General features: G+C 39.0%; 1 protein-coding gene across 2 annotated transcripts in view; it reads right to left on the bottom strand.

Moving 5' to 3' along the window:
* Nucleotides 1-221: 221 nt before the first annotated feature.
* Nucleotides 222-11,905, bottom strand: part of pik3r1 (phosphoinositide-3-kinase regulatory subunit 1) — a 70,877-nt gene continuing 59,193 nt past the window's right edge. The window contains exons 9-16 of one of the 2 annotated variants that reach the window (XM_033018576.1): nt 10,333-10,431; nt 10,057-10,237; nt 9,201-9,326; nt 8,869-9,011; nt 6,216-6,392; nt 5,334-5,408; nt 5,069-5,239; nt 222-3,436 (exon numbers count right to left, since the gene is read on the bottom strand). In XM_033018576.1, coding sequence (XP_032874467.1) covers nt 3,247-3,436; nt 5,069-5,239; nt 5,334-5,408; nt 6,216-6,392; nt 8,869-9,011; nt 9,201-9,326; nt 10,057-10,237; nt 10,333-10,431 — 1,162 coding nt within the window. In that variant the 3' untranslated portion in view covers nt 222-3,246. The remainder of the gene's footprint in view (nt 3,437-5,068; nt 5,240-5,333; nt 5,409-6,215; nt 6,393-8,868; nt 9,012-9,200; nt 9,327-10,056; nt 10,238-10,332; nt 10,432-11,905) is intronic. The other variant, XM_033018577.1, reaches the window with a different exon arrangement.

The raw sequence follows: 11,905 nt of genomic DNA, 5'->3' as shown, positions 1-11,905 counted from the left end.
AGAACTAAAGTCGTATCTGATTTCTCTTTTGGAAAGTAGCTAGTCAAAAATGAAAAAAAAAAAAAAACCTTGGAAAAAACAGAATTCATTCCTCACGAGATTAGCTGAAAGATTCCACCCCTTCCCCACTTTGAATTTACTCTAAATACTCAACGGAATGTAGAATAGTTCTGGGATGGGGGTGATGGACTTTTTCTTTTAAAACGCCCAACGTCAGGACAAAATTCTTCAACTACATTTATTACTTCAAGAAATAAAATGGCTCATGAATAATTACAAGATTAATATCCTTTCAGATCAGTTTTGTTAAGATATGCATCACCATGTGAAAACACAAAGTTCCACAACCAAGGAAGTTTCACAGAAATGCAACACCAAACAAAATGGCACACAATGCAAATTTTTTTTTCTTTTAAAAAAAAAGCTCATCAGCAGTAGTACCATTAAAACAAAGCATTACACACATTTAAAAAGGAGCAAAGCTTCTTCAAAAAACACAGCTACAGCAAAAATACAAAGAACGTACACCGTAGAGACACAGAAAACGAAATGAATTTCCAATACAGAAAGAAAATTCTGTGCGCACAACCAGTTCAACACCCAAACACTTAACAGTTTGATTTAAGTTTTGTAAAGCTCATCGCACGTGGTACCTTTGGAAGAGCTTAAAGCATGCTCATGGAACCATAATTACTTTGTTGCAGACACGGGACCAGGTTGTTTCACACTACCAAAAGCACAAGTATTCTCAGGTTGGAGAATATTCAAAATTTGCAAGAGAGCGAGTGGTGCCCTCAAAAGGGTCATAATGTGAATAATGCCACAGCCTAGCACATCTTTGTAGTCTAATAGTTTAGGTTTAGTATCTTCATCACACATCAGGGAGAAGTAGACAATGCCAACTTTCCCTCACAAGCTAATGAAGATGACTTGAAGAAAGGTCTGAAGGGGCTCAACCCAAAAAGTCACCTACCCAAGTTCTACAGGGTTGCCGCTTGACCCGCTGAGTTACTCCAGCACGTTGCGTCTTAAGATGACTTGCACATTGGATTGCGAAATAAGCAAGCCCTCTGCTACCAAGTTTTTATTTGTAGAAAAATGTTTTGGAAACATTGGTTTACTTGTGGAATTAAATTAATATTAAACTTTACTCGATTGTCTTTTAGCAGGTTTGAACATTATGTTCTGCGACAACTCAAGTTGCATAGTCATCAATGCTTGGCTATGTAATGTGCAGAAATAATCTAAATCTTAAAACTGTACAATAGATCACTTAGCTTGGAGAAAGTTCAGCTGCAAGAAATGTTTCCAATTTTTCCCCCCGACCCCTTCTCTATCATGGCGGCCTCCGTTAATGTCCAATACAAAAATGGTTCACAAGTCTCTAGTGACCAATTGCAAGGTTATAATGACTCAATTATTCTGTAGCTGTATGATCCAGCGTTCTTCGAGAAGGTTTACTTTAAAATGTGGGGGTGAAATTATGAAAAAAGTCCTTAGATGGGAAATTAAAAAATCTGTAGATCTGTTGCACTGACAATTTAGTTCGGAAGGCTAGTTATGCTAGAGGACTACACTATACAGCTGAAAAGTTAAATGCGCTACAAGGGTACTGTGTCTTCCCTGGAGTCTCAAAAGGTGCACCATTATACACTGTTGAAGTTCCAAAACGCTTCTGCTTTTGTGTTGTGTGAAACAAGAAGCTGAATTATAGCAATGCACCGGGCAAGATAAAGTGATTTGATATCAAACATGTTGTTTTCCCACTAACACGACCACTATGGGTTCAGGTACACGGTTACAATTATGCCCATTAGATGGCTAATTTTGTTTTAAAAACAACTGAGGTAATAAGTTAAAAGTGCCAAGGCCCACAACTGCAGGACCATGGTTTAATTGAAGATAAAGGTGAAGCAAGTCAGAAAACAAGGAGTATATTAAGCTTGATTTTAAAAAAGCTTATAGAGTGTAGGGATGGAAAACTGTGGTGACACTAAGAGTTCCAGATTTCAAACCGGAGCAAGAAACTTGTTAACATTAGGTTAGGGCCTTGATGCTTTTGTTGTGGAAAAAGAAAGTTTAGTGTTTTCTGGATATATAAAATATGGCTGCTTGTTAGGCGAAAACAACGTGGTTTAAGCACGGTTAAACCAGTGAAAGACCACCGCTATACACAAAATTTCTGAAATAGGTTTTGAAGTTTGATTCATAAATTTTGTCTTAAAATCGTCAAAATGCTGTTGAGCCAGTGATTTACATAGAATCCATCAGATTCTCCACCCTCTCCTCCCCTCAAATTTTCAACGCTGAATTCACAGGCACCCTTTGTGTTTTGGAAACACCCAACACAACAATGTGAAAACTGACAACACTTTTAGGCAACAAAACAAAGCTTATATCATGGGTACTCTTTTTTTTGTTGAAAATGTGATATTGCTATGCAGGCCTGCATATTCCATATCTGAAAAAGAGCTGTAAAATAGGAAACAATGTAAAAGCTGCTATGATTAGGCTGATAGCATTTTTACTTGATCCAACTATCCCAGAGTGGGGATGATGCATATACATATTATATACATTATACTGTGTGCCACTTTTGTAGACGTTTTTTCCTTCAGTCTTTTTTTTTTTTAAACAGTCTATAAAATAGGCTTGCATGGCCTCAAGTCTAGAAATCCGGCACTTTTGACAGTGTCCCATCCGAGCACCCCCCTCACGTCTGAACAAAAAAAACTTTCCCTTTCTCATGATAAACCTGGTACAAATTTTCCAAGGTGCCAGCTTGCTACATATGAAGTCCTCACTCATTTCTCTAATGAGCCGTTCCATTTTTGATTCATTTCCACGATCTGGACCAAAGAGAAACATTTCACTGGGTTCTTGTTTTTTAATGAACATTGATGTTCTTCCTTCAGTTTAAAAAAAAATTTCCATGGATTTGCAGGATCCAACATTCCAACTGGTAAATCCTTTCGAAGAATGTAAACAAGCACCAATAAAAACCTGCCCCAACATCCCCAAGGAGGAGACAGTTAATAGCAGTGCTCAATTAATATGTGCTTCCCTACAAAAACAAGCACGCTACGAGTTTATATTCAGAGCTCTAACGCGGTTGCTTCTCTCGTCTCTGGAAAGCTCAAGTCAAGTTTGCACACCATCGCCTGAACAGGAATCAAACTGAATCAGGGCAGAGTAGAAGCCATTTCAATGACCAAGTCCAGCAGTCAAAAGCCAAGTCTTCAGCTCTCATCTTCTCTGATTGCCATATACTGGATAAGCTAGTGTGACATTAAGGGAGTCATTGTGCTGTACGAGTGACGTATGCTGATAATGAAGCACCAGTTCTCGAAGGGAGTTGTACAAGTTGTATGGCTCCGCAAATCCATATCCCGTGGGAGTTTTATTTATGACACAATGTTTCACATCGCCTTCCACCCTAAAAGGAGGAAAAGAAAAATTGAAATGAATTGGAAACAGTACATCAATCAATAGAGTTTAAAACCCTTTCGATTATCTTTAGGTAGAAAATATCAACTTATACTTGTTTGGATAATATCACCTATCAAGAATTAAACATAGAATGGTATAGCAGAGGAACAGGTCCTTTGGTCCACCATGTCCATGCTGAACATAATGCCACGTTAAACTAAGTTCATAAGTGAACAGAGCAGGTTTAGGCCATTCGGCCCATCGTCTACTCCGCCATTCAATCATGGCTGATCCCTCTCTTCCCCCTGAAGCCCATTCTTCTGCCTTCTCCCCATAACCCCCGACATCCATGCTAATCAGCAATCTATATCTCTGTCTGCACAGGATCCATATCCATGTACCTCTCTGAAAACCTCTCAAGGGCCACTAACACAACTGCCTCCATCATCTCTGGCAGCATGTTCCAGGTGTGCGCCACCCTAAAAAAAAAAAAAAAAAAAAACTTGCCCCTCACATATCCTTTAAACTTTTCCCCACTCACATTGCAGATATGTCCCCATGTCTTTGATAATTCCATCCTTGGGGGGAAAACTTTCTATGCCTCTTGGAATTTTATATACTTCTATCAGCATTAATGCTTGACACACCAAGTAGTGATATCTTCCAGCAGACACAACAGTAATATTCCAACCAGGTCTCCGATTTTAAACATCACGTTGGACTATCGTTGGATAAACTTGTCTGAAATGCAGATGGCGAGTGCAGCAGAAAAAAAGCTCTTTAACAAGGAACGGGTCAGAAAACAAAACAAGGTGGAAACATAGAAAATAGGTGCAGGAGTAGGCCATTCGGACCTTCAAGCCAGCACTGCCATTTAATATAATCATGGCTGATCATCCAAAATCAGTACCCCGTTCTTGCTTTCTCCCCATACCCCCTGATTCCGTAAGCCCCAAGTGCTATCTAACTCTCCCCATGAATATTCTTGAACGAGAACAGTTAATAAAAGAGAACGAAAATGTGATATAAATTAAGGAATTATTCCAAAGCATTGGCTGAAAAATCACTTTAGCTTGCATCCCCAACATTTTGTAAAAATTGAGGAGCTAATCCATTCACCATATTCAAATCTAGGCTGCCACTTCAGGAGAGTACTTAAATTCTGCTTCACCGCTGGAGGTGATGTACTCCTGATAAAATATTGAACCAAGGCCATATCTGACTGCTGAGAAGTATGGACTACATGCGTTGGCCTCGGATATTCTTCAAGTCAACAACAATACTCATGTATGTAATCCTGCGACTTAGTTGCTATGTGTGTTTCTCCAAGATCTTCAGTCTCCTCCCACATTCCAAACACGTACCCGTTTGTAGGTTAATTGGCTTGGGTTTGTATACATGGTATACGTGTAAGTTGTCCCTAGCTTGTGCAGGATAGAGTTAATGTACAGGGTTTGCTGGTCGGCCCGGACTCGGTGGGCCGAAGGGCCTGTCTCCCCGATGTCTCTAAATTACTTCAAAAGGTTATTAATCATGCAGGAAAATCTCTATAGTGCCCTGACTATGATCTTAAAATAGTTTCGTAGAGGCAAAGGAGTGTTTTATAGAGCATCTGCAAGCAAAGACAGAGATCACGTACACGACTGAACACGCGTAACAGCCTGGCTTGCTGCTCTCCCGGACCAAGAACGTCCCATCCAGTTTTCCTCTTAGAAGGCTCTCCGCCCGAGTCCGGTTAAGACTCCCCACGTTCCAAGACCGATCATCGTGATGAGGTAGATCTTCATCATCCTCCACCATAGAGTATTGGCTAAAATAAATAAAACATTTTCGGTTATCAAAGCATCAAAACCCAGGAAAACAGTATCCATGTAAAAGTAGTTAAAAATTAAAAAGTCACTTACTCTTCAGCGTTCTCGTTCTTAATGCCCAGCCACTCGTTAATCTTCTTTTGTCGAACTCCCTTTTGCGTCAACCACCTTGAACAGAAAAATAAAATTGACAGGAGTGAATATTATTGAGCATACAGATTATAAGATACCCAAGTCACTATTTATAATCCACTTTACCCAATATTGTGCCTTTGCCCAATCTAGTCATAGCTTCCAATGCTTTTGGTATCACAACCAAACCTCTGCCCAGGTGGTCCAGTGCCATATTGAAGAAGTTAATTTTCTGAAGTCTCCCCAGTCAATTAAAATGCACGGCGATTTCTATTTCCAATCCAACTGCAACAATCTCATAAAGATTTCAACCCAATTAACATGTTTCTTATTATGCTGTATTCATATAGCTGCCACACATGTATTCTGAGAATTTCAAAACACCAAACAAAATTACAGCAGAGGATGTTTCCACTAGTGGGTGTCTAGGACCAGGGGCCATAGCCGCCTCAGAATAAAAGGATGCACCTTTGGAAAGGAGATGAGGGGGAATTTCTTTAGTCAGAGGGAGGTGAAGCTGTGGAATTCTTTGCCACAGAAGGCTGTGGAGGCCAAGTCAGAGGATATTTTTTTAGGCAGAGATAGATAGATTCTTGATTTATATGGGTCTCATGGGTTATGGGGAGAAGTCAGGAGAATGGGGTTGAGAGGGAAAGATAGATCAGCAATGATTGAATGGCCCGAGTAGACCCGATGGGCCGAATGGCCTAATTCTGCGCCTATAACTTATGATGGAAATCTGAAATTGCCAGCTGGTCAGGGAGCGTCCACGCCGATATTTGCCTCACGTCCCAAGTATTGCAGGACCTTAAAGTTTGAATGACCTTGAATTATTTTGCTTACGTGAGGTACTGGTCTCTCGTTTTTCTTAGTTGAATGAGGTCAGGTTTGATGCTGTTCATCCGTTTGTCAATCTCCCTATAGTCAGCGGCTTGTTTCTTCAAATCTTCTTCTAACCTCCGCTTGCTGTCGACAATTTCACTGATGCGAGACTTCAGCTTATCATAATTTACCATAATCCTAAAGAAAAGTACATTATGAACATTAACTCTGAACATGATACTTAAAGTAGGAACTCCCAGTTTTAGGTTAAGGGTTAGTTGACTTAAGCAACCACAGAAAATGGGCCCTTTGAACATTTTCAAAAACATGCCTTCTCCAATAGATTAATTACAAATCTGATACTGCTAGTGAGATAAAATTAAACCTGGGGAAAATAGTATAGATGACTTAAGGACATAGGAAAGCAGAGGAACTGGAAAATATTGTAGAATTAAACACAAATATTGTACGATAAAATAAGCAAAAATAAGATAGATAACTCAAGTCAAAACAACATCAAGAAAATGTGGACATTTCCCCCCGAACTTTCACTAAAGAAACTAACAAAAACAATGAAAATCGTAGGAGGGAAGATTACAAGAATAAGAGGAAAGTGACATGAGGAACTGCAGATGCTGGAATCTTGAGTAAAACAGAGTTGGAGCAATAGGGGGAATTTTTTTTTTGAAAAGCCAAACCAGAGGAAAAATGCCCTTGGTTCAAAAGAATTGCACCACTGGATATTCAGGTACAAGCTGGAATATAATTATATTCACATACAATAATTCAATGGGGGAAAAAAATGGACAGGAGTGCAATTCAAATAAAAGGCGGATTCCTAGATTCATTCCCACCACAGACCGTGTCATCATGGCTTTTACAGAAAAAGTAGAAAAGTACTAGAAAAAAAGCACAAGATATCTAGGAGACAGAATGAAAAAAAGATACTTTACTTAGATTCCTAAAACAGTTATTGTTTAGTTTATTATTGTCATGTATACCGAGATACACTGCAAATCTTTGCTGTTGCATGCTATCCAGGCAAGACTACATATGATTACAATCAAGCCGTCATATTTAAAGGGTATATTATTCAATGCAAGATAAAGTCCAATTAAAGGTCAGTTTAAAGGTCTCCAATGAGGTAGATGGCAGGTCAGGGCCGCACTCTAGCGTGAGAGGACCATTCAGTTGCCTGAACTGTCCCCGAGTCTGAAGGTATACGTTTCGAACTTCTGCATCTCTTGCCCGATGGGAGAGGGGAGAAGTGGGAGCGACCGGGGAGACGGGTTGATTATGTGTAACCTTAATTCTAAGAATTACCAGGACAAGTAGATAAGTGCTTACATTAATTAGAAAACTAAACATTCAGAGTACTTTACGAAAGAACTAGGTTTAGTCTGCAGAGATGAGAGAATTTCCTTTTGCCTGCCACTTTAATTTTTCATCTCACCTATCTGCAATCAGTGGCTTCCTGCATTGTTTATAACAAGCTTGAGGAACAACACCTCACCTTACACCTGGATTGGATATTTATAACTTCAGGTAACTGGCCATTTCTGCTGTTAAATAATCCATCTATGCTGTTAAGTGTATTGGCTTAGTTTTTTACAGCCTGACATTCATTACTTAACATGTTATGTTTCTTTATTTGCATTATCTCCTAAATGCCCCAATTAAACCACTGACCAGAAGACCTCCATAACCTATCCCACGCAACCTGGCTGTGCCCCATAGCAGGTTATGTCCTTTGCATTAGCCAACCCTTCCTCCACCAAGTGCAACATGAAACTGACTTTTTCCTCCCTTCCCCAGTCCAATTATTTCTTGGGAAGGATGACATGGGTGTTGGAGTAAAGACGTATGGGAATGCAGCACATAATTTACAAAATGGGCAAGAAAATCATAACGAATGCAAATGTAAATCGATTCCAGAGGAATAGAATCCAATATATGGGAAATGTAAATTTACATACATCATGAGTGCATAACTTTCAGAGTAGCATATGTAACTCTGAACTTTATAAAAGTGCAGTGCAACACTAAATTAAATGCAGAAAAGGTTAACTCGAGAGAGGATAAAACTATCGGAAATGATAAAGCAGATTGACAATTGATTATCTTTCTCTTGGGAGAGGGAAAAATAGATGGAGAGCCAGGATGGTTCTTCAAAATAATAGAGGCTTTATACAACAGACATGCAAAAACCAGTTTCCGATTGTGACCCTGTTTAAGTCTGAGACAAAGATAGCCATCACAAGAATTTTGCTTTTGTTTATGTTTCACTAATGCAGAACTTACTGTTGCATGTGGTGTTTGAAACGGCTATGACTGATGGAAATGGGCTCAATGCAGACGGGAAAAGGGGAACATAAGAAATGTTTGAAAACAAACAATAAGGCTCATTAGGAATATAAATATGGGTGTAGACCAGTTAGATCAGACGGCCCGTTACTGAGATGTAATTTAAAAAAACCCATATAAAACAGCATTGAAGGACTATTCAGACCCAGATCAGTCCTCATCGTTCATGCTCCATTTGAACCTTATCCCATGACATGTATTTTTTTCTCTCTCGGAAGTTTATGTAGTGCAAATACATACTAACTATATCACAACTGGAAATTAAATTAACAATGAAAGACCAAAGCTAGTAAGTTGAGTAGATATGAACCTTTGGATCTCTTTTTCATTTCCTTCTCGCCTGAATTTTTCAATGTACTCCTTGCTGTACCTTTCCTGTGTTTGACACTGTTCCTCGAATATTTTGATTGTTTCATTAAATGCTTCAATTGCTGTCCTTTTCATTTGTATTTCCTAATTGAAAATAAACAAAGTTAAAGAAATTGAACACAAATAATTCCATTTAAAAAATCTAAAATCAATTTTATTAAATGAATGATTAACAATTCAACTCTTTAAAAAAAAAATCTAGTCAACCTCAAACATTTTGTTGCACAAAAAAGTATCAATTTTTATAGACATTCTGTTTGCAGCAAAACTCACTTGAGATGTCCTTGTACATTCTTCATAAAGTCGGTCGTATTCCCTGCTTTTCTCTTGGTATTGAGTATGATACTCATGGAGTTTCTTGCCTACTGCATCAATGTTATCCTCTTTTACCACCTGATCCTGAAGACCACACAAGAATATGGACTGATAAATAACCAGCACCACACAACAGCAATGGACATTATACAAAAATCTCTGACGAATCAAATCATGCTGGTCGATATCAGAAGAGATATTATTCTCTTTTCTCATCCACTTAAATGGAAGTCGAAGACTTCCGTGCAAGTCCCAAAGCTCCCCGACAGATTCAGAACATCAAATCTGTCATTTTCCTCTGGCAGCTGTGAGTCCAAAGGCAAACTTAATCCAGAATTAAGGACAATGAACCACAGCTGTTAGAAGCCAGCAATGCAGGTGGGGGGGTTTTGCCAGCTGTTTTTATGGAGGGTTTCAGGTATTAGGGATATCAATTGCCATTGGAGACGCCACTGCTAGTGAGATCACACTGCTGGATACGCTGGGCCAGAAAGGGGGGCCTTCTATATCTGTGTATTGTGGTGATCATGGATGGTGATAGGATGGTAGACAGTGGAATGTGTCAGCATGATCTGGTTCAATATCATTAAGTTTCCTTCTAATTATGTAATTATGTGTAGGAAGGAACTGCAGATGCTAGTTTATACCGAAGAGACACAAAATGCTGGAGTAACTCAGCAGAACAGGCAGCATCACAGGAGAAAAGGAGTAGGTGACGTTTCGGGACGGAAATCTTCTCCAGACAGTTCAAGTTATAATAGGCTTGCTTTACATTTAAAGAAAGTATAAAGGACCACTTGCAAACAAATCATACCTGTTGGAACTTGGACACAGGATACAACAGTTTAACATCTAGCTTTGGGTTGTATTGTGCCAAAGATTCATGGCGATAGTGATTTATAAGCTCCACCACCGAATTGAAAGTCAATGGGTCAGAAAAACCATATTTGCCATCTCGATGAAAAATTTTGATTAATTTATTGTTGCCGCCTTTCCTGTAAAGAAATCGCATTTTCCAGTTTAAGTTTGGCAAGACCGTATTTCATGACTCAGCACAAAAGAAAAAGTTCAGAATATTGGGAAAATTCACCTCAAGGTAAGAGTGTAGTCACCATGCATTTTCGTAGATGCATCTCGGACCAAGAAGGTACCGTCAGCGGTATCGCGCAGTTTTTCATTGACTTCCTCCCTGAAACCAAAATGAATGTTCCGTTATACCAGTACTCTGTGGCAGAATGCAGCTTAAGGATTAAGCAGAGAGAAAAATAAATAAATAAATTTAGCATTTAGGTGCAACTTAGATAAATACTGCTATAGAATACAGAGATACTGTTTTGGGAATGTTAACTTCATTTTAGCAGATACTCTTCCTTTGGGAACAAGTTTGAATCCAATTTACATTCGAAAAATGTGTGCACGTTATATATAGTGCCCTCCATAATGTTTGGGACAAAGAACCATCATTTATTTATTTGCCTCTGTACTCCACAATTTGAGGTTTGTAATAGAATAAGTCACATGTGGTTTAAGTGCACATTGTCAGATTTTATTAAAGGGTATTTTTAATACATTTTGGTTTCATCTTATGTTTAAGCACATGTAAAGAAATCGCATGTGTTTATCCATTTCAGGGCACCATAATGTTTGGGACACGTGGCTTCACATGTGTTTGTAATTGCTCAGGTGTGTTTAAATGCTTCCTTACTGCATGTATAAGAGAGCTCTCAGCACCTAGTCTTTCCATCACCTTTGGAAACTTTCATTGCTATTTATCAACATGAGGACCAAAGTTGTGTCAATTAAAGTCAAAGCAGCCATTATGAGTCCGAGAAACAAGAATAAAATTGTTATAGACATCAGCCAAACCTTAGGCTTACCAAAATCAACTGTTTGCAACATCATTAAAAAGAGAGCACTGGTGAGCATACTAATCGCAAAGGGACTGGCAGGCCAAGGAAGACATCAACAGCTGATGACAGAAGAATTTTCTTTATAATAAAGAAAAATCCCCAAACACCTGTCCGACAGATCAGAAACAGTCTTCAGGAGTGGATTTGTCAATGACCACTGTCCACAGAAGACTTCATGAACAGAAGTACAGAGGCTACACTGCAAGATGCAAACCACTGGTTAGCCGCAAAAATAGGTTGGCCAGGTTAGTTTGCCAAGAAGTACTTAAAAGAGCAACGACAGTTCTGGAAAAGGTCTTGTGGACAGATGAAACGAAGATTAACATATCAGTGATGGCAAGAGCAAAGTATGGAGGAGAGAAGGAACTACCCAAGATCCAAAGCATACCACCTCATCTGTGAAAGAGTGGTGGGGATGTTATGGCCTGGGCATGTATGGCTGCTGAAGGTACTGGCTTACTTATCTTCATTGATGATACAACTGCTGATGGTAGTAGCATAATGAATTCTGAAGTGCATAGACACATCCTATCTGCTCAAGTTCAAACAAATGCCTCAAAACTCATTGGCCGGCGGTTCATTCAACAGCAAGACAATGATCCCAAACATACTGCTAAAGCAACAAAGGAGTTTTTCAAAGCTAAAAAATGGTCAATTCTTGAGTGGCCGTCAATCATGACTTGCATACTTCAAGCCATCATTGCATGCAAAGGATATGCAACAAAATACTAAACATAACTACTTTCATTTACA

Source organism: Amblyraja radiata, chromosome 3 (assembly GCF_010909765.2).
Source record: "Amblyraja radiata isolate CabotCenter1 chromosome 3, sAmbRad1.1.pri, whole genome shotgun sequence".
Taxonomy (NCBI): domain Eukaryota; kingdom Metazoa; phylum Chordata; class Chondrichthyes; order Rajiformes; family Rajidae; genus Amblyraja; species Amblyraja radiata.
Note: the sequence above shows the minus strand (reverse complement) of the source record. Positions and strands in the feature narration are given on the sequence as shown.